At 47.0% G+C, this 20,913-nt stretch overlaps 1 protein-coding gene across 1 annotated transcript; it reads left to right on the top strand.

The window, feature by feature from the left end:
• Positions 1 to 345: 345 nt before the first annotated feature.
• VSTM2B (V-set and transmembrane domain containing 2B) lies at positions 346 to 20,217 on the top strand. Its single transcript, XM_086846998.1, has 5 exons — positions 346 to 566; positions 1,196 to 1,380; positions 2,942 to 2,971; positions 3,744 to 4,143; positions 19,506 to 20,217. The coding sequence occupies exons 1-5, from the start codon at positions 494 to 496 to the stop codon at positions 19,592 to 19,594; spliced, it is 777 nt and encodes a 258-aa protein (XP_086703124.1). The 5' UTR covers positions 346 to 493; the 3' UTR covers positions 19,595 to 20,217.
• The last annotated feature ends 696 nt before the right edge of the window (positions 20,218 to 20,913 follow it).

Raw genomic sequence — 20,913 nt, 5'->3', positions numbered from 1 at the left:
GCGGGCTCGGGCTGCCGCCGCCTCCGCCGCGCAGGGGCAGAGCCCGGGACGGGCGCACGGCGGGCGCTGCCCGGGCGCAGGAAGGAGGGGAGGGGAGGCTCGGCTCGGCTCGTCCCCGCCGCCGCCTCGCTGGAGCACGCGGCGAGCTCCGGGCGCTCCGTGGGATGGGGCTCGGAGAGGCGCCCGGAGTCGGCTCCTCGCTCTCGGGCTGCGGGAGCCCCCAGGCAGCGCCGGGCAGTTGAAGCCCGCCCGCGGTGCAGCGAAGGAGCGGGACGCGATTTATTGCTGCATTCCCAGAAACGTCGCTTCCACCTGCGAGCGAGTTTGAGCAGCCGGCTGTGGATTTTATATTTGCTTCTCCGCAAACCGAGGTTGGCCGGGAGGCTCTGGCTTTTCGGGAAGGAGCCCTGCCCCGGCCCGCTGTGTGCGATGGATTGAGGCGTGCCCGGCTGCGCCCCCAGCCAGGTCCCCGCCCGCAGCCCACATTGATGCGATGGAAAGTCGGGGGCTGTTCTGCACCCTTTGTTACCTGATGTTCAACGCTCCTCTGCTGTTCATTGTCACCGGTGAGTAGGAAACTTCGTCCTCCTCCCGCGGCGATGGCGATGCGCCGCTCCGGGCACAACTCGCTGGCCGGGGGCTGCGGGGCCGTCGGGGCTGCGGGGCCGCCCGTCCGCAGCCGAGCTGCAGCCAGGCCCGGCCCCCCCGGCGGCGTTCCCGGCCGGGGCTGGGGGCAGGGAGCTGCCCGGGCGGGCTGTGGCAGAACAAGGTGGCACTGTTGGGCCGCAGCTGCCGGCAGCACGGAGCGGAACGGAACGGAGCGGAGCGGAGCGGGGCGCGGCGGGCGCGCAGCCCGGGACGGTCCCCGCGCCGCTCGGCGGGAGGGGACAGCGGGACACCGCTGGCCCTGGATCAAGCCGAGGGCTTTCTTAGAAGGACCGGGGAGTTTTAAAGTCCTCTTCAAACTTTCCGTTGAAGCCGCGGCTGCGGGGTGACGGGGCCGGCTCGGCCCTGCCCAGGGTGCGCAGTCCTGGATGCTCCGCTTACCCCGGGATCCTTGGGCTCCAGGAAACCTGTGTCGCGGTCAGCGCTTAGCTCTTGAGCTGAAGCAGCTCACGTTAGACTGAAAAGGACTGATTTTGGCTTTTAATCTCTCTCGTTAACCAGCCCTTGTAACTCTATCTTCCCCTCCCAGCTACCTTTACTGAAGTTCCCAAAGATGTGACTGTTAGGGAGGGAGATGATATTGAGATGCCTTGTGCTTTCCGAGCCAGCGGATCCACCTCTTACTCCTTGGAAATCCAGTGGTGGTACCTTAAAGAACCAGCCAGAGAACTTGCACACGAATTAGCCATCAGTGTCCCCGGCAGCAGGAGCAAGGTAATACATTGCTATGGAGATATATCTATCTCTTCATCAAATGCAACATGCTTAGGCAGGGATCAGAATAAACTCAGCATTCCCAGAGTGCTGCTTCTGCCCAGTGCCAGCCACCAGCAGGAATCAGCAGTGTGCCCAGGCCCTCTGAGGAATGCAGGAGTACAGAGCATGCACCGTGAGGGACTTCATGTCAGGGGAAGACATCAATGCTTTAAGGACTGTAAACAGAAAATTATAAATGTTCCACTGCAAAATCAGCAATGAGGTGCCAAGAAAAGCTGTAGTATGAAGTGTGGACAAGCAAAAACCAGTGCTTGTGTGGACTGAGCTAGCGATCACTGTAAAAGGTGAGAGAGCTTCTGCTCACTGATAGTGCAGAGAAAGGCAGGAGGGCTACACCTCTCTGTTGGTACATTAGTGTGGTATCCGTCTGCAACCACCAACACACAGTTACTTGTACACGTCCACATTGTGTCCATATCTGAAGCTCAGCAAGACGTTTTCAGTCAGATGTAGCAATTAAAATGCATGAAGCAGAGTTAAATCTTGTGTGCCTTTTCCCTTCCCCCTCGGAAGCCGCTTGGTGTGAGGGTAGGCTTTAGTCTAAATTTTTCAGCTGCATTTCCCCAGCATAAGCCAGTTCATTCTCCAGCCCCCCCGAGCAGAGCAAAGACAACTTGCAGGGTTGTACAAGGAGCTGGGTAAAGCAGGACTTTGAGGCTGTGTTGCCCTACTGTGCAGGGCATGTCATCCTCTCCAGCCCCCGTCCTCTGTGCCAGCAGGGTGGCCCGCGGCAGCCTCTGTGCCTGTGCCAGCTCCCCTCTCTGTGGCATGCTTGTTTTCCTGCAGAGCTCAAATAGAGATGCAAAGCATATAGACACTGAGCTAATGCGATGCCGCCTAGCTGGGGAAAGTGTAAGTCAGTTGTCAGACTGGGAAATAAATCGCTTGGATTTAAATGTCTTCTTTAACCTTATATAAAAACTGTGAGCTGCTTTTACAATAAATGATGACAGAGCAAGCCTGGAGAATGATGACCGTCTCCCCGAGAGGCGTATCAGTGAGGTCTGAGGCATCACTTAGGTTTACAGTGGTTGGCTGGAGACAAAAACATAACCAAATATGAAACCTGCTGCGTGATACCTGCTCCCAGGGTGTTTCAGGACTGAAGCTTTGCCCTGAGCCACGCAGGATCCAGCTTGCCCGAGCCCTTCCCTGCTGCGCTGCTGGTAACGCGTCCTCCCCAGTGTTTGTCAGTGACTGTGAGCAGCAGAGCACGCAACAAGCTTCTCTTTGGCTGTTGTTCACACCCTTGGGGAAGGCAGCGCTTCTGTGGGGCAGCATGGGAACTTTACCAGAACAGTCCCTCCGGCTGAGCACTGGTTTGCTGCTGTCCCCATCATCTGGGGAGCTGCCCTGAGCCACACGGGCTGTGTGAATGGCAAGTGGAGAAAGTTGCATCTACCCATGTCCTATCTTTCCACCGGGGTGGGAGTATGAGCATCCTGTAGATGTGCTGGCAGCGCTGAGTCTAATTGCCCTTTTTTTTCTGTTCTTTTAGGTAGCAAATAAGGATGCAACCAAAATCAGCGTAAGTGCAGCTCGAGATGGGTGCACACCCCTCCTCCCACGCACGTGGGGTTTACTGCATGCCCCCCTCATTTCCTGACACACGAATGCAGCTGGTGTCACTGGCAGCCGCGCTCCTGCAGCACGGCGGGAGTGTGGCGCCTTTCCCCTCCTCAGTGTGCCGTGCCTCAAGACGTTCTTACCATCTGTTGCTGCTTTTGCAGTCACGTCTCATTCCTTGCAAATCCAGAGGAGGTGACGCTTGCCTTACAGCCCTTCCTTAGCCCCGTTGGAAAAGGACTGTGGGCCAAATCAGAAGAGAATCTTGCTTTTTTCCGCCCAGCCTTCTGCACCCCCCATTCCCCTGAGGCGGCCCCCTTCTCTGGCTGTCCCGCAGGGAACGCTCCCCTTCCCCTGCGATGCACCCGCCTGTCCCTGCTCCCCTCTCGGCGGTGCTGGGACACACAGGGCGGCTCCGTGGAGCCGGAGCGGGGACACTGAGCGGGGGCGACCCCGGGGAGGGCGGGGAGGGTTCCTGGGGGCTGCCCGAGCCTGGGAGCCGCCGGGGGACGAGAGAACAGCCGCGGGGGGTGGCGACAGCCGGGAGGTGGCGTGGGAGCGGTGTGGCCCGCGGCTGGTTGCGGCCAGCCCCCGCGGGGTGAGGCTATAGCAGCCAGGTGCCCGTGTGGGGGAAGCAGCCCCGGGCCGTGCTCCCGGCAGCGAGGGGCACGGCGCTGGGGCAGGAGCCGGGTCGCTGCCGCCGCTGAGGCCGTGCCGGCCGTGCTCTCTTGCAGACGGTCCGCGTCCAGGGCAATGACATCTCGCACCGGCTGCGCCTGTCGGGCGTGCGGCGGCAGGACGAGGGCGTCTACCAGTGCCGCGTGTCGGACTACAGCGACGACGAGACGCAGGAGCACAAAGCTCAGGCGCTGCTGCGCGTCCTGTCCCGCTTCGCCCCGCCCGACGTGCAGGCGGCCGAGGCGGTGTCGCACATCCAGAGCGGGGCGGCCCCGCGGCGCCACGGCCCCGCCGCCCGCCCCACGCCGCCGCCCGGCCCCGCCAAGCGCCCGCCGCCCGCCCCGGCCCCGGCGGGCACCAGCGCCGCCGCCACCGCCTCCACGGCCGCCGCCGCAGCCTCCTCGGCCTCGCCGCCGCCCGGGCAGGCCGCCATCCTCCGCCAGCAGCACGGGTCAGGTAGGGCGGCGGGAGGGACGGGACCCCCGCTCTCTGAGCCCCGGCACTGGCACTCGCTCCCGCGTCGGGCACTGTGACCCCTCCGGCTGCGGCCCCGGAGCTGCGTAATCGCGCCCGAGTCTGGCAGAGTGTCCTCGGGCTGTCCCAGAGGCCGGGGCTGGTGCCTCGGCCCAGCCTGGACAGCAGCGAACAGAGGCACGGGGATGGGGAGAGGGGTCCGAGTACCAGGCTGGGACCTGCATCTCTTTGGCAGGTGCAGTGGGGGGCCCCACGTTCAGAACCCCCTTGCAGCTTTTTGGGTACGGTGTTTGAAAAGGTAGCTGCAGCCTCAGGAGAGCAAAACACCGTGGATGTTCTGCAGAGAATTTAGATTTGCAGAGTGGCTTACAGGGCTGTTTGTCCCAGGCAGATACGAGGCCTGTGCAGAGCAGGATGCAGATTCAGAAGGGAAATGTCAATTGCTGTGTAATGAGCTCCACATCTGAACTAATGGCAGGCTAAAAATTGGAGATACAGTGCTCTATAATGTTTTCAAAATGTAAACATCATGCTAATACTGATTGTCTATCAGTTAATACTGTATTAAGTTATTAATGCCGCATTACCATATTGCAGTTTGCCAGAGAAGGCAGCTATAAATCTTTATTTATCCAATGACAGGAATGTCTGGGACGAAGAACTTACTCTTAAATCTGCATTGCAAAAGTGTTTCGAGCTTCTGAGGTGTGGTGCTGTTCTGGCTGGGCTTCAGCTCTCCTCTCAGCCACTGTCACTTAGTTAATGTTGAACAAAAGTCCCTGCCAAGTTATCTGTGGAAGAAGGGAAACAGTTTTATGCCACTGACTATTCAGGGAAGGCCCTGAGCTCCCCTCTCTGCTGAGTCCCTTCTGACGCAGATTCAGAATCTTCATGCAGGGAAGTTCACACTTCTTCCTGATACCTCTTCACACTTTCTGGGCAAACAGTTGCAGGTTTTGGCTCACAGTAATGGAAATCATTCCTATGTGGGTCACTGTGACCTGCTGGTGCTTTACAGGTGCTGTGTTTTATCTAGCTACTACCTTTTCCTGTTTTCTGAATAATTTAGTTTCTTTCTTCTGTAGAAATACATGTGAAAGCTAGATTTTACTCCTTATCATTCCCAAGACTAAGCTGGTTGTTCATTGGTGTCTAGTGGAAGATAAGGTGACGGTTCCTGAGATCTTAACTACAGGCGCTTGAGGGCATTTAAAGAAACTCATTTTGCTTTTGCTGCATCCACTGGCCCCCAGAAATTAAACCAGACACTGTAATGCTCATGATCTATTATTTTTTTGTTTGTTTGGAAAGATCTGCTTTCCTCCTGGGACCCCACAGCTAAGTGGTGTTTTCATGTTTCCTCTCCACTCTGATGACAGCAAGAATTCCATGCTGACACTGGAGGTTGTGTTTAGGACTTGCAGCACTGTGCACCCTGCCTGCTGAGCCCAGAGCTTATGTGGTGCATATGAACTAAAACCAGGACAGTGGAAGTGCAGTGGGCTCAGTTCCACGTCAACAGATGGATGCGAGCGTGTGCCGCCAAGACAGCATGTCACACATGCCCGTTAGGGCAAGACCTCCTGCCCAGATCAGCTAAACTGCTGTCTGTCCCGATTTTTTACATGTCTGTGGTTTGGGATATGGCACTTCTGCATCATTTCTAGGCTGCATTAAATTCTGAAAGTAAACCGGTAGCGTTGTGGCCAGCAGTGGAGGTAATGGAGTGATGCAAATCAGTGAAAAAGGTAGCAGAATACAGAAAAACATCTAGTGGGGGTCTCCAGGTGGAAACTGATGCTGAGAGCTACCAGACTGGCTAAAGCAGAATTTGATGCTGTGAGCTCCCTGCTGGGCACACTGCTCTCTGTGAACAGTGCCACTCCGTGGCAGCCAAGTCAGACTGCTCCTGTTCTGTACGGACTTAATAAGGTGTAAACCAGCACCTGCTTTTGTCCCCATAAGAGGAAGGTGATAAATTGTGTACTTTGGTCTGGTCCTCTTGTAGAATTAATGCCTTTTTACTCTGCTTGAATCAAGACCTCCCTGAATAACAGGCTTCTCCCTGGTTTGTTGTAATTTTTGTACCTGTGGTAGTTTGGAGCTGCCTGTAATTACGAATCAATAGAACGTCAATCACAGCATGGCTTAGGAGATGTGCAGCTGAGGGACTTGACCCTCAAAAATTCCTGATGGAGGTGCCTTTTGGACCAGAACTGTGTGAGTCTTGTCACCACAAGATGTCTCTTCTGTGAAGCAGATTGCTGCTGTCCCAGTCCCCACCTCCTGGGTATTTCAGAAAGGCTGTCTGGGCCAGGGAGTTGGTCTGAAGCAGAAAGAGAGCTTGGTGCAGAGACACGAAGTCTTCCCTAGCCATGAATCTGGATAGAGATCTGGATAAAATGTGGCAGTCAGTGTGATGAGGACTTGCAGGAGTACCACCTGTTTCTGTGAGGAAAGGGAAGAAGGGGTCTCCAGTGCTGCCACTTGGGTTGGATAAGCACTAAACTTTCTTCAAACCATCCTAAAAGAAAATGACATCTTAGACCTTCTAAGTTTTCCATCTGTATGTTAAAGTGGTGCTCCTTAGAGCTACATTAGGTACAGTAATTATTGTATTATTGTATAAAGAATGCAGTTGCTTTATAGGAAATGTTGGGGTTTTTTTCCTTTTATTTACTTCTGGGAACTAGAAACCCTGTTTCAGGTCCACCCCCCTGAGGCAGTGTCACAACTGGTTTTCCACACAGTAGGGCCAACAAATCCAAGTAAATCTTTGTTCACGTGGTGTTTAAGACTCGGGACCTAACCTTGTGTTGCTGTATGAGCTACATCTGCATAGCAGTGTAATACATACACCTCATTATCCTATTTTGAGCTGTAACACATACAGATAAGTACTTGCACCAAATCTGTGTGTAATAATTGAATAGTCTAATGCATTTAAAGTATTTAGCATTTTTAAGTCTTTTCATTGTACACAGGGATATTTCCTCTGTATGAAAGCAGAAATGTGGTTGAACAATGGATTTGCTATCAGCGATTAAGAAACATCCTCATTTAAGACACTGGAGAGCTCTGCCTAAGAGCTGATGGCATGGCACTAGCTACAGTGTCCTGCATGAATTGGCCTCTAATCCTATTTTCCTTGCAATAGAAATCTTCCCAATACTTTCAGTGTAGTAAGAGAGGGCCTCAATGTACTTGGATTCCAATAAACATGATTATAGATCAAATGCCACATTGGGATGTGCCTGCAGGGCTCTTGTTGACTTCAACTGCTGCCCGTCACACACACCACGGAAAAGTGTGATTTTTTACATCTTCTAAGTGAACTGAAACATGAATTTATTAGGATAAATGTGTCTGTTACTGAGATTATCTGAAGAGCAGAGAGTATCATCTGACAAACTGGGTAGAAATAGAAAATCCATTGTTTTGGACATCTTCAGAAATAGTATTTGGCTGAAGTTTGTGTCAGCATTATGGTATATAAAGCAATAGATGCAGAACAACTGGAAAATTGACAAATATGCCACAAATATTAGCTACTTAAGCAGAATTTTATCTGTGATGTTTAAACAACCATATAAAAACTTGGTACTGTGGTCTCATGAGTCAGAAAGGTTACTCCTTGTCTGCCAGCAAGGTGAACTGAAGTGGAAACCAAGAAAATGGGATTTGGGCTGTAAGGAGACAAAGATCTGCTGGCAAGACCATTTTTAACACTATCACAGAAGCAGCTGTCCATGTGGTTCTAAATGAAATAATATTGAGCTTTTAGTTTAAATGCTTGTACACAAGTGGAATTTTACACTGTAGGAAAATAATTGGGGTGAGCAGTGTGCAGAGTTGTTACTGTGTGGAAGTACTCCTGGTTTTCAGTGGGTAGAGTAGGGGGATGCAGGAGCATCACTGAGTGAAACACACGGTGTCTCTGTCTCAGGAAGTTTGTAGTCCAAGTGCTTGAGACAGATAAATGACACAAGAACAATAACTGACTTTGTTGAGTCGTGTGACAGCTGTGAAATTAAATATGAAAACTTAATTTCAGGTCTTCTAAATTTAAGTCCAGTGCCTTAGATGGTGAAGTAATAAACAAGGATCTTCATCCTGACCTCCTGGGAGGGAAATTGACTGTATTATATCCTACCAAATGGTCTCCAAAATGAGTGCCTGTGTATTGGCTTGGGGGCAATTTTTAGTTTAACTTCTGAGTAGAATGCAGATCAGACATTGCAGCTTCCAAATTCCCTTTTATTTGTTTGATCTCTAGCCTCAAAGCTCAGAAGTGAAAGCTTTAAATAAAATAAACAAAGATGGGAGCGTGAAGCAAGGAGGTCTAGGAGGAACACGAGCTCATGTGTTATGCACAGATGAAGTGGTCATCACAAGGAAGAACATAAATCTTCACTCCATGCCTGTCCCTCCCCTCCTGAAAGCCCTTTATGTCTGAGGCAGAAGGAGCTCTGCTCCTGGGCTGCTTGTTTGAGATAAAGCAGCAGGTGACAGTCCTGCAGCCTCTGTGCCCCTGGTGCTCAGAAGAGCAGGGCATGCACAGCCAGCCCCCCTTGAGGCAGGAGACTCTCAGGTCTCTGTTGTGCACTAGGAAGAAAGAGGCCTGGCTGTGCAGCTTGGAGACAGCAGAGGAAGGAGCACGGTGCTTTATTGTGTGTGCAGAGCTGGGGCTGGTTAGGGGGACTCTGTTTGGAGGGGCTGTGGTTGGGTTTGGACTAATTTTGGGTAAGGGTTTGAGCTCAGGGCTCTCCTGGCTTTGTCAGAGCTTGAATGACCCTCTGCTAGTTTGAGACACAGCCCGTGGAGCTCGTTCATGTTTGATAGATGAACATTACATGAAATAGCAAGATAGGGAAGTGTATGAGGCTGCTCAGCCCAGGCTCCCTGCCTTTCCCCCTCAGTAATGGCTGGGTCTGCTCCACTTCCCTGTGCTTTTTATGAGACCATGTATGAGCTCAATTCTGTTGTTACTCCTAGTTAAATGCAACCTGGGTCACATCACATTTTCCTTTACATTAAATAAAGTAGCAAGACAGAGGCCATAACTGAATTATCAGGCTGACCTCCTAAATGTCACTGGATAATAAACATGCAAAAAGAATTCTCATTAAATACACATCACTAGCACTTTAATATCTAGGCAAATTAGACTGCTTTGGGGACAAGTGAGGTCAAATATCTTCTTTTGTGTCTGTGTAATATGGATTAATTCTCGAACTGGACAAAAGCACTAACTGCTGTACTGTGTCACCTCATTATCTAGGACAGAAACAAGCTGTGCCTGGGTGTTTTTGTACTGTGGAAATGCAATTTATTTGAGTAACCTCCTTTCAGCAGTTCTTGCTTGTTCCCCAGAGGACAGACAAAACTGCACTAACCTATTCTACTCCAGCCTGTTCAGTGCCCTTGAAGAAATCTGAATATTATTTGAATTTCTTTGATATCTTTAAGTTATAGATTAAAATATCTATAAAATCTAAATAATATCTAAATCTAATATCTAAAGAGTAATAAAAATATTACTAAACACAATGAAGGGAGTATTCCAGGTCCTTCTGATGAATAAGGAAGTTGTACCTAATACTGGTCTAGTTTTCTATGTAAGATTGATTCATTAGTGAGTGAAAATTGGAAATTTATATGAAGAAAGGCTCAGCGCACCCACATGTGTTTTTGCCTGAACAAACAGCATTTGGGGCAGGAATATTCATACGCTGCTAGTTCTTTATACGTGATTTCAATAGATACTTGGCAAAACGGAGCCTTAGTTTGCAGAACCAGCTAACTTTGTATCTTTTATGAGAGGCAGTAATTGTTGCACACTCCCCGCCTCTGCAATACTGGTGCAGCTTTACTAATGTGTGTACACTAATGCTGGAACTGTGATTTCGATTTAAATAGGTCCCTAACACTTTAAAACTTAGCAATCTTGGCACAAAGAAGTGCCCAGACAGCCTTACTGGTTTTGAGAAGGCTTTTAAGAAGTGTGGGCTGTAGTTGGAAAGCAAACACAAAGTAGCCTCTGCCAGGAAATGAGTCTTATAGTAGTCCTACAGTGTAGGTGTTTCTTTTTTACTTAAGAGAGCCTGACAGGACTGTGCTGGCAATAAAAGGAGGTTGCTTTGGATTTTGATTTAGCTTTGCTAAAGCAGTAAGAATGCTGTCAGGCTCACTATTGCTGTTTACTATGTGTTTTTTAAAATTAGATAATGGTAGAGCAGTCCCATATGTCAATAATAAACAGTTCAAGTAGGTTTGTATTGGAAAAAATGGGGTTGTCAGCAGAATGGTATTATTTGTCACAACAGCGGCTAACAACCGAGTACTTTATATTGCTAGGCTGTTATCAGCTGGGAGGCAATTTTATTAGCTGGAAAGAAGAGCAGTTTGGCAGAGCAGCAGCCGTGCTCAGCAGAGGGGTCTGTGTGAGCCAGCACGAGCTTGTGCTGCGGCTGGGAGGGAGCTGTGCTCACACAGCAAAGGGCCCCAAGCACTCCCCACAGTATCTGCTCACCCTGCCCCTGGCTGGCAGCAGGGCATCTCTGTGTGTGCAGGGACAGGCTGCTGACATCCAAAGCAGGCAGAGCTCAGCATGTCTCAGGGACACCACGCCTGTTTTGTTACGGTGCTCCTGGAGGTGTTCAGGAGACACAGGAGTGCATCACCTGAGGACACGGGTTAGTGGTACACAGTGTGGTGCTGCAGAGTTCATGGCTGGACTTGGTGATCTTAGAGCTCTTTTCCAGCCTCACCAATTCTGTCATTCTAGGGGTAAAGTTTGTCAAACTGGCATAATTAGAAATAGTTTACTGCTTTATAATTTTTTTAATTGACATGCTAATCTAAATCCCTCTCACACTGAGGAGCTGGACATTTCACATGTACAGAGGGGTATTGAGAAATATCCCATGTCTACAGTTTTATCAAATAAGCCCTTGCTGCCTTATTCTGCAGAACTTGGCCTCCCTTACACCTAGGGCATAGCAAAGTCTTTAGTTAACTCACATCTAGCAAATATCAGTCATTGCTTCTGATGGAAATGTTTGGAGGCTCTGTGTATTTGTGGGTCAGTCCCAAAACGCTGCTGTATGTTTACACTGAAAAGGTGATCCCTTCTTTATGGAACTCACAGCCTCTGCTTTTTTCTCAGGCACATGCTCTCAATACAGCCATTTTTTATGTGTCATCATGCATTCTGCTAATGCACTTAGCTCTGTTCTTTAAGTATGGACAGCATAGGGTTATTTTTCAAAAAGATCCTTAATCTGTACTTGCATCTGCTTAGATTTGGTAATTCTGATTGGAGTGATAATTACAACTGCATTGGCAGCTTGCTCCTAATCCTGATCAAGTCAAAAATACTCTAAAAGCAGTGAAGTGAGAACCACAGTGTCATCGTCTTTATTTCTGGGTTGCAAATATTTACAACTTGCATCAATTATAGAATGTGAAAACTGTGGTTTAGTCCTTACTGTCAGTCTTTCCATGAAGATCCAGCCTATGGAATTGTGTGACCATATCTAGCTTGCCTGCTTTTCTGCAATATGACTTTTTAGTCCTCCTACTTACAATGAAAAACAGAGAATATGCCCCAAACTTGCTTCAAAGTTTAGTAGCTGAAACCAGCTACTTTACCAGTAAAATAATAATTTTAACAATAAAAATGCCAGTTTTTTTCATTGCCTCATGACCTGGGCAGTTTGAGTTGTGCTTTTGCTACTTGTGTGTATGGATGTGCTCTGGAATTGCTCACATAACAGTACAGAAGATGGATGTGTAGGACTGGCTGCTTATTTACCACCTGAACTACCACTAATGCAGTTACTTATTTTTCTCTGTATTTTAGTTTAGAATTCATTTTCCACCAAATTGCATTAAAAAGAATTTTGTATCTCTCGTTATTCAACTTTCAGGGAATTAATTAACTGTTGTTCTTGGTTTTGTTAAGTTAATTTTAGATCATGGAACTGCAGAAAATTCTGGAAATTAAAACAAATTCATAGTTGCATGGTCTGAGTGTCTTAATAAGATATTTGGCAAGGAGAGATCATCTCACCAATACCAAAGCAGAAGTCTGTTTATGTGAGGGTAATACAAAGTAGAGACCAGCTGCAGGTCTTAAAAGAGGAATGTTTACTGGCTTATTTAAATGCAAACCAATAGAAAGTATTTAAACTGTATAATCTATATGGAATGAATTAGTCATTTTAAGCATTCAGGATGCATTTCTCTCCATTGACACCATCTAGAGCAGTGTTTCCTTTTGGATCTTGTTATAAATTACACCTGGTGTTGTCTTAAAGTTACTCTTTAATTTCTCCTGGAGTGGATATTTGGAGTGGTGGAGGGGTTTGTTTGGCTCTCTCCAGTGAGACCCCAAGGGCCTGGCTGCCTCAGCTCAGCTGCTGCTCTGGCTGTGGGCACTGCCTGCCCTCAGCAGAGCTGTTCACAGCCACATGGCCTGCTTGAAAAAGCAGAGGGAGGCTTTGGGAACAGTGCTGATTGTTCTGTACTCCTATGGCTACCACAGAAGGGAAGTGGGCATATTGAGGGAAAAATTTCCCATATTGTGTTACCCCTTTTTTCTGTAACATTAGTGGGAGATGGTTTTTTGCCAGTCTGTTGGCAGTGAAACTGCACATTTCTCTGGGAACCTAACAAACAGAATTATCTCTGTATAAAGGTATTTCTTGCTCCATAGCAGGTATGCATTTCCCTCCATTCATCAAATCCACTAGTTCATCAACTCCTGTTTGTGATAGCTGTGGTTAATACAAAAGTGTCACGCCTTGCAGACCTGCAGCAGCTGTGCAGTGGGTGAGATCAATTGTCCATTTAATCCTGAACCTTATGTCTAATGATGTCCTTATGATCCAGGAGAGGGAAGAGCCTCTGTAGAGGGTAATGGAGCACTTGGCTGATCTGTGTACCATGAGCATGTTTGGCAGGGACTGTCAGCACTAGCATTTTAAGAAAAATTTGGCCTTAATGAGTCTCAGTTAAAATGAGTTCTGTTGAGCTCAAAATCCACCTCAACAGTTGCAGGTGCCTTAAGAAACACATCCCCAACTCTTCTACCAATGCCTGTCCTGTGTCCCACAGGCACTCACACATTGACTTCCACCAGAGCACTGCAGTGCTTCAGAAAATCAATACTGCAGAAGGAATATTTTTCTTCTCTTAGCTTCTTATCAGAACCAAACTTTGATTTCTGCAGCATTTCTTTGCATGACTACACCCCTCTGTCATTGCCATCCAATTTATTTGTTTTCTAATCTATAGCCTATCTAATCCTGCTAGCATGCTAAAACAGCAAAGTCTAAAACACCAGTCTTCTGTCCTAGGTGAGCTTTTTTTGAGTTATCACATCAAGAACAGTCAAAATTAAGGACCGGGCTGCTACAAGGAACTGGCTTTTTCCTCAACTACACGTATTTATTTTTCTCCCTATTCAGGAAGTTTGCACTGTGCTGCCCTGTATGCAGCTTCTGTAGAGTTATCAAGCCTTAAATTCTGCCTCACCTCATTGTTTTCAGGTGAGTTTAGCCCAGCATGTGAATAGATACAGGTGTGGGCAAGTAAAACATGCTCATTTCAGGACTGCTAAATACTCCAAATTAAAATGGAATCTTATTTGAAATATTAAAACCTGTTGAGTTTCCAAAATTAGGACAGGGGAGGCTTTCAGTTACTCTTATAACATTTGGCAATTCACCCCTAAATATAAGCCTGAATATTGCAGTGGATATCTTGAGAGAGAAGGTGAAGAAACAGTGAAATTCAGGTGTATTTGAGAAGACCTAAAATGATGACAGCTGTACAAAACTCTGGTCAGTGTCCTCTGGCCAGTAAAATTGCTTTCAGCTTCCTGGAGAGTTTGAGGCTGTGGTATGGATAAGGAAAGTGAAATGTGGGCATTATCATGAAGGGTGTGGAGGGCAATGCTGATAGTTTCAGCTGGCTGTGTGAGAAGATTTACTCTTGACCTTAAAAACCTTGATGTCATGGATGAAGGAACAAAGCAGAATCACAAGCTTCTACCTGCATGGTTATATAGAAACAAAAACATATGCTGACTTCTGTGAGATATTTTTGTGAGATGAGTTATGAAAAGCTGTTCCAAATGTCAGCAAATCATAAATTAAAGCTGTAGTGGATAGAAAACTAATTTTTGTCATCGTGCCTTCTAGGCAGGTTCCATGGCGAGCTGATCCCATGCAGCTGCTCGTAAATATGTGGGAAGTCACCACTGCTGAAATTAGCCACACCAAAAGGCAGCTGAGGAGCTGTTTGTGCTTCTGCCTGGGCAGGATGATCCACAGGCAGCCAAAAGCCAGGAGCAACGAGGACACCACAGTTCAGTGTTTTGGTTTTGTTTTTTTTTTGTTGTGCCAATACTTCTTTGAACAACATGGGGCAGTGCTCTGGGGTTGAGCTGGGAGGGTCTGCTGAGGTCAGCACATGACTGCATGCACTTCTCAACAGCACCCTGGAGAATTAGTTCTGGGGGAAGAGTGGGCATTTGTAGGCATTGGGTGCAAAAAAAAAAAAAGATTAATAAGCAAAAATGCAGTGTGTGGATTGTGCTGGAAGTACTTAAGAGTGGAAGGGTGTAGACAGTTTATAAGATCTTGTCTTAAACTCTGGAACAGTTCTAATGGGGTGTAGCTTATTATCTCTTTGGTTCAGTAAGTGTATAGTGACTTTAGTAATTTCAATTAAAAACTTCTAAGAAGCTCTTAGGTTTGAAGTTGGGTAAATTCCCTTCAATTCAGTGCAAGTGCTCCAAATGTATGTCAGTGAGTGAGAATCTGTTTTATCTAGGAGATTATTGCTTGCAGTGACCCTTGACCAGCAACCCATGTAAAACTCCATTTTTTCCATAGATACAAGAACATGTATCAAGCACAGCCTAAAGTTTCTGGACTGAGAGAACAGATCAGTCTATATGGTCAGTTTGATCCTTCACCCCTTAATGAAATGCCAGGTTTGAGGGCTTTATTAATTGGGCATTGTTCTGTAAGGAAATAGGCCGAGGCTAACAGGTCACTGCATAAAAGGCAGTACAGAGAAATGTCTTGTGACACTGCCAGCCAGGGCCCCAGCTCCATCATCAATAGGCAGTCAGATTTTAGGTGTTAGCTCATCTTTCAAGGAAAATAGGCTACTGATGTCTTTCAGCTTTTTATTATGTGAGCCACTGCATTTTACCACCATCTCAGAAAAAGACATCAAAGGATTTTTCAGATTCTTTCTAGTAAGAAAAATAGGTGACTGCTGGAAATTGTGGGTTTTGACCGTTGGTTAAATATAGCTTGTAAAAGAATCATCCCATTTTTTTTCTGGGTGTCACAAGTCACTTGGTAATTAATGTTTGTTTTCAATTGAACTGTTTTAAGTCAAACTGTGATTAATTCTGGCATAAAATTTTTTTTAAATAGAAAATTGCAGTAAAACACTTATGTCATAAATTGCAAAAAAGGATGAGTGATGCCAGAGAGCAATTCACCATACACAAAGAGAACAATTTGTTCTTGTTCTGCATGTTGGTAGACTTTTGGCCACGAGCATAGAAATATTATAAAAGCAAAGTTGTAAGTCTGTATAGTGATAAATAAGCATGCAATAACAGATCATCAAATGAATATTCAAAATATCAGTGAAATGTTTTCTCACCAGTGTCTGTAGTTTGCAAGTAACTGTGTACTCCTGATTTAGGGTGTTTGGATAAGAACCCTCTGTTCTCACACCTGGGTCAATCATGTGTCAGATCCTCATGCTCAAGCCCACATTTTATTTGTTTACATCTACAGACGTAGCAATTTATTAACTATAAGTCAAGCCTTCCACTACTGCAGTAATAGTATTTACTATTAGTATAGTATTACAGAATTGAGGACACTAAGTTCAGTTTGTTTATAATCAATGGTTCAGGTTAACTAATCAGGAAGAAAATACTGGAAATTATTTTTCTAGTCTGTTTATATTTAGAGGGAGGAGAATTCTGAAGTTCTGTGTGTCCAATGCTTCCTGAAGCCTTAGAGTAGAACAACACTGAATGAGTACAAAAAAAAGAAACTTGTATGTGGTGCTCAGTAAGAATAATTGCTTTCAAGTGTTTTTTTTTTAAATATGTTTAATTTAACTGCTGAGATTCCGTTAACAGAGTCTGAGTTCACATTTGGCCATCAGAGAAGATGGAGAATACAGGTTTAAAAACAACAGTAATTTCTACAGAAGGAAACGGTAAAATTTGGACTGTTGAACTCACAGTTCTGCACTGAAATTTAAACTAGAACTAGTACATAAAAGTAAAACCAACATGGGAATTTTTTTGGTAAGCAGGTACACAGGTGGTACAAGGAGTTGTGACACACTGCTTTCCCTTCAAAGCAGAAATGATCCTAAGCTGGTGCTCCTGGCAGCCTTTCAGTATCAGGGTTGTAAGAGCACTTGAGCTTCAAGAGCCCATTTCTCCAGGTTGAGTTTCTCAGTGTTTCCAGGGAAATTCCCCCTCACAAAAACACATCTTGCTGTCTGAGTAACCACCAGCATCTCAGACTCAAGTCCTGTTCATTGAAAGAACAAGTTCAGCCCTAGCAGGGAAAGAACAGGTTCTCAGCACCTCAGGTTTGACCATAATAAACATCCAGGGCCAGCTCTTCCCTGCAGTGCTGGGCAGGTGTGGAATTGGCACAAATTTGGTGCCACTGGTCTGTGTCAGCTGCTGCTGGGCTGCCCCTGCATCAGAGGCTCAGGGGACAGTGACAGCACATGGGGACCATGAAGGGGACCATGTCCCAGAAGAGAGGACTTCCCTGCACACACCTTTAGTGTCTTTTTGCAATGAGTTGCAGCTAACTCCTTTAGCTGCTGGAGTTAATTGTGTTTGTTAATGATTTTTTTCAGCTTTCAAAACAAAAATCCTGTATTCATCTTTATGCCTTGCTGTTGCTATGTAGGCAGTCCTTAGCACATGTTTGTGCATGCAGGGATTTAATTAAAACCTTAATAACTAAATAATCACCACACAGTCTGGGCGTCTGTGAGATAGCACTGTGGGGACATTTCTTGAGTTCCTCAATTGCACACCACATTGCTATGTGGTATTTTTGATGCTGGCTAATCGTACTCCAGCATTGCTGGTGAGCTGTACATAGATTAGGAGGCAGCTGGAGCAGCAAGCCCAAGAGCAGTGCTTTGCTCAGGCACTGTTTGAGGCATTTCCTTTGATCGTGCCACACGTCCTAGAGACCAAGACTAAAGTATTCACATTACGGTGCCTGAAGTGAGTTGCCTGAACAGAAGTGCCCTGATTACTTTTCCAGAGATACTGAACAGAGAAAACTGGTTTTTAAAGTTTTCACGCTTTGCAGTGTCTCTCACTGGGTGGCAGTCAGTGTTTTGGGCATTGATTTGTCCTGTGGGTTGGGTGTTTAGCAGAGAGGAGGCCTCTCCCCACGTGTCTTCTACACTTAGCTGCAGGGCAAATTCCCACTGGACTAAATTCCCACTGGACTTCTGCTTTTGTGTGGAAATGTCCCATATCTGTCACTTCCACCCCGTGCCAGGTGCACACGCTGGTCCCCTCATGGCTCAGGAAGGTCCCCTGGGGGCACTTGGGCTCTGTGCCCAGCCTGGCCTTGGCTGCGTGGGCTGGCTCGGGAGTGCCAGGCACCCTGTGCAGGGCTGCTCTGGGAATGGGGCTGAGATGGGAATGGGGCTGAGATGGGAATGGGGCTGTGCTGGGAATGAGGCTGTGCTGGGAATGGGGCTGTGCTGGGAACGGGGCTGAGATGGGAATGGGGCTGAGATGGGAATGGGGCTGAGATGGGAATGGGGCTGAGATGGGAATGGGGCTGAGATGGGAATGGGGCTGAGATGGGAATGGGGCTGTAATGGGAATGGGGCTGTAATGGGAATGGGGCTGTGCTGGGAATGGGGCTGTAATGGGAATGGGGCTGAGATGGGAATGGGGCTGTGCTGGGAATGGGGCTGTGCTGGGAATGGGGCTGTGCTGGGAATGTGGCTGTAAGGGGAATGGGGCTGTAATGGGAATGGGGCTGTGCTGGGAACGGGGCTGTGCTGGGAATGGGGCTGAGATGGGAATGGGGCTGTGCTGGGAATGGGGCTGAGATGGGAACGGGGCTGATCCAGGGAATGGGGCTGTAATGGGAACGGGGCTGCACTGGGAATGGGGCTGAGATGAGAATGGGGCTGCACTGGGAATGGGGCTGTAATGGGAATGGGGGCTGCTCCAGGGAACGGGGCTCTCTGGGAATGGGGCTCTCTGGGAATGGGGCTGCACTGGGAACGGGGCTGCACTGGGAATGGGGCTGCTCCGGGGAATGGGGCTGAGATGGGAATGGGGCTGTAATGGGAATGGGGCTGTGCTGGGAATGGGGCTGTAATGGGAATGGGGCTGCTCCAGGGAATGGGGCTGCTCTGCCTCCACTGGCAGCACAGCAGTGACCATTCCAGAAGTGGCACAGCCAGAGCCTCGTGCCTGTGTGTCCTCTCTTGGCTGAGCATGGCCAAGAGACCTCGGCCCCTTGGCTCAGCCCTCCCGTGAGGGGCAAGAGGAGCCACACCACGGTGCACACACAAATATCTTCTGGTGTCTTTTCAGAAAAGAGCTGAGCGAGTATCTTGGTGTGAATGGGTGTGAGCAAGGCCAGCCTTGGTGGCTGCAGCGTGGAGGTGGCTGCCACTCGCTGCTGTGAGCAATTGCCTCAGCGTGTCCTGCCCCAGGAGTTAGCTCATCGCTCTCCTTGGGACAGGCTGACGGGAACAGATGTGTTCCACACCCGACCTCTGTTTTTCTATAGCTCCTGAGCACATTTTGAATTTAAAATTCTGCTCTTTCCTATAAAAGGTAAAGAAGATGTCAAGGTCTTGCTGTTCCCATTCCAAATGAAATGGGTTCATGTCCTGTTAATCAAGAAGTACAGACGCAGCATTTGTCATTTCCCTTTAAAGTAATGGGTGGTTGATACCTGTCATTTCTCAAGAAACTATATACCAGATTATGGTGTATTTATAGAAATCTCAATTGCTGGTAACTTGGCTGAAGCCAAGTTTAGGCATACCATTAGTAACACATAATGAAATGACCTAAGTGGAGTCAGATTCGGGAGGGGGAGGAAAAAGCTATTTGAGTTGGATAGCTTGAGGATGCTGTTTTACTATTAAAATTAAGCTTCTGACCCCTGGCACTGAAGTGATAAAAATGAATCTTCTTATATTGCTCTTCTGCATTTAATCTTCTATATTGGAAAAGATAAAAAATCAAATCTCCTTCTCTCCCTTGTCTCTTTCTTTTCTAGGTACAGGACCTATTTATGCTACAGACCCACTCCTATACATGTCCCTGTTAATACTGCATAAGCTTGTACATTTATTAGTAAACCACTGACGGACTGCTCCCTCCACTCCTCCTCAGCCAAACAGAAAGGAACCTATTTAATAACAAACAAAACCCCTGACAAAGAAATCCCTACCGTTTTAAAGATGGACAGAAAGAGACTGAAAGAAGCATGATAAATTCTACATGGGGGGAAAAACATATTTTTGGGGATGCCACAGAAAAGTAAACAACATAGAATAATGCATCTAATTTCCAGACTCTATGGTGTAAAGCCCTGCTCTGTGCATGGCACTTACGATTCCTCTATTTTAATGTAATATTTTTTCTTTTCTAAACCTTTCCTCTGACTCTTCATTTTGCACGAACTGTTGAGCAGTTATCTTTATGACAATATGTAAAGATGTTGGGTCAAACCCTTCCTAAGAAAGGAAATATTTTTAGTAGATTATTGTGTTTAGTTTTTTTTGGATTTCCTTTTTCTTTTTTAATTAAATTATTTCTTTTGGAGACATTAAAAAGGTACATCTTACCATAATTAATATTCACTGTCAATAATATTTATTTTTAAATGAAGATTGGAAACAAGGTAAGACATTTGTTTATAAACTGTATTGTATATTGCTGAATAACAGTTGAATAAAAAGATTTTGAAATAAAGTTTTTACAATGTGTGTGCCTTTCCCTGTGTCCTGCATGTCCCTGAGAAGCCTTGATGGCTGCATGCCTTCCCTCCCTTGTCACAGTGCAGAGACTTGAGGAATGATCCAGCACAAACAAAATAAAATTGAAATCAGTTATTTTTCAGGCACCCTCACCTGATGCCAAAGCCCACAGCAGAAGGTGCAGGCAGCCAGTCCCAGGCTGCAGCTGCCTTTTCCTTGGTGCCACCAGTTACCTCTGGGCACTCAGGACAAGATCTGGTAGATGGACAGTGTGATAGTGTGTGGCATTCAATGTAAAGTGCTTTGCTTTTCCCCAGGCCTCTCTCAAAAAAGGTGAATCAAGCAGTGGAAAATCAAAATAAATCATCCTGGAATGTTGTTGTGTTCCCTAGTTCCAAGATTTGGATTTTTAAAAACACATAATTGTGTCACTTTTCTTATCCAGGTGAGCTTTCTCTAAAGAAGCTTTTTTACAGTAAATAGTTATTTTTTCTGTTGCAAAATGATTGTTTTTCAAGTGAGCCAATAAGATGACTTGGTAAAGAAACATGACCTTCGCTAGCTGAATTAGTGAAATACCTTGAAATTTCCTGTGCCCAACCATGCCTCTTCTGCTGTCATTTGTGTGGCATTTCAGAGGAGCTTCCTTGCAGGAGAGGCAGAGTGACAGCTCCAGTGGCAGCGGGACTGTGCCTGCAGGAGCTC

The sequence above is a fragment of the Cyanistes caeruleus genome, chromosome 12 (assembly GCF_971803275.1).
Source record: "Cyanistes caeruleus chromosome 12, bCyaCae1.hap1.1, whole genome shotgun sequence".
Taxonomy (NCBI): domain Eukaryota; kingdom Metazoa; phylum Chordata; class Aves; order Passeriformes; family Paridae; genus Cyanistes; species Cyanistes caeruleus.
The sequence above is the reverse complement of the archived record's forward strand: the minus strand, read 5'-3'. Positions and strand labels throughout refer to the sequence as shown.

Bases quoted from the DNA above. Each gene is read 5' to 3' on its own strand.
- VSTM2B (XM_086846998.1), top strand. From the start codon at position 494: ATGGAAAGTCGGGGGCTGTTCTGCACCCTTTGTTACCTGATGTTCAAC. The intron at 567-1,195 runs GTGAGTAGGAAA...TTCCCCTCCCAG, and splicing joins TCTGCTGTTCATTGTCACCG to CTACCTTTACTGAAGTTCCC. The intron at 4,144-19,505 runs GTAGGGCGGCGG...TTTCTTTTCTAG, and splicing joins CCGCCAGCAGCACGGGTCAG to GTACAGGACCTATTTATGCT.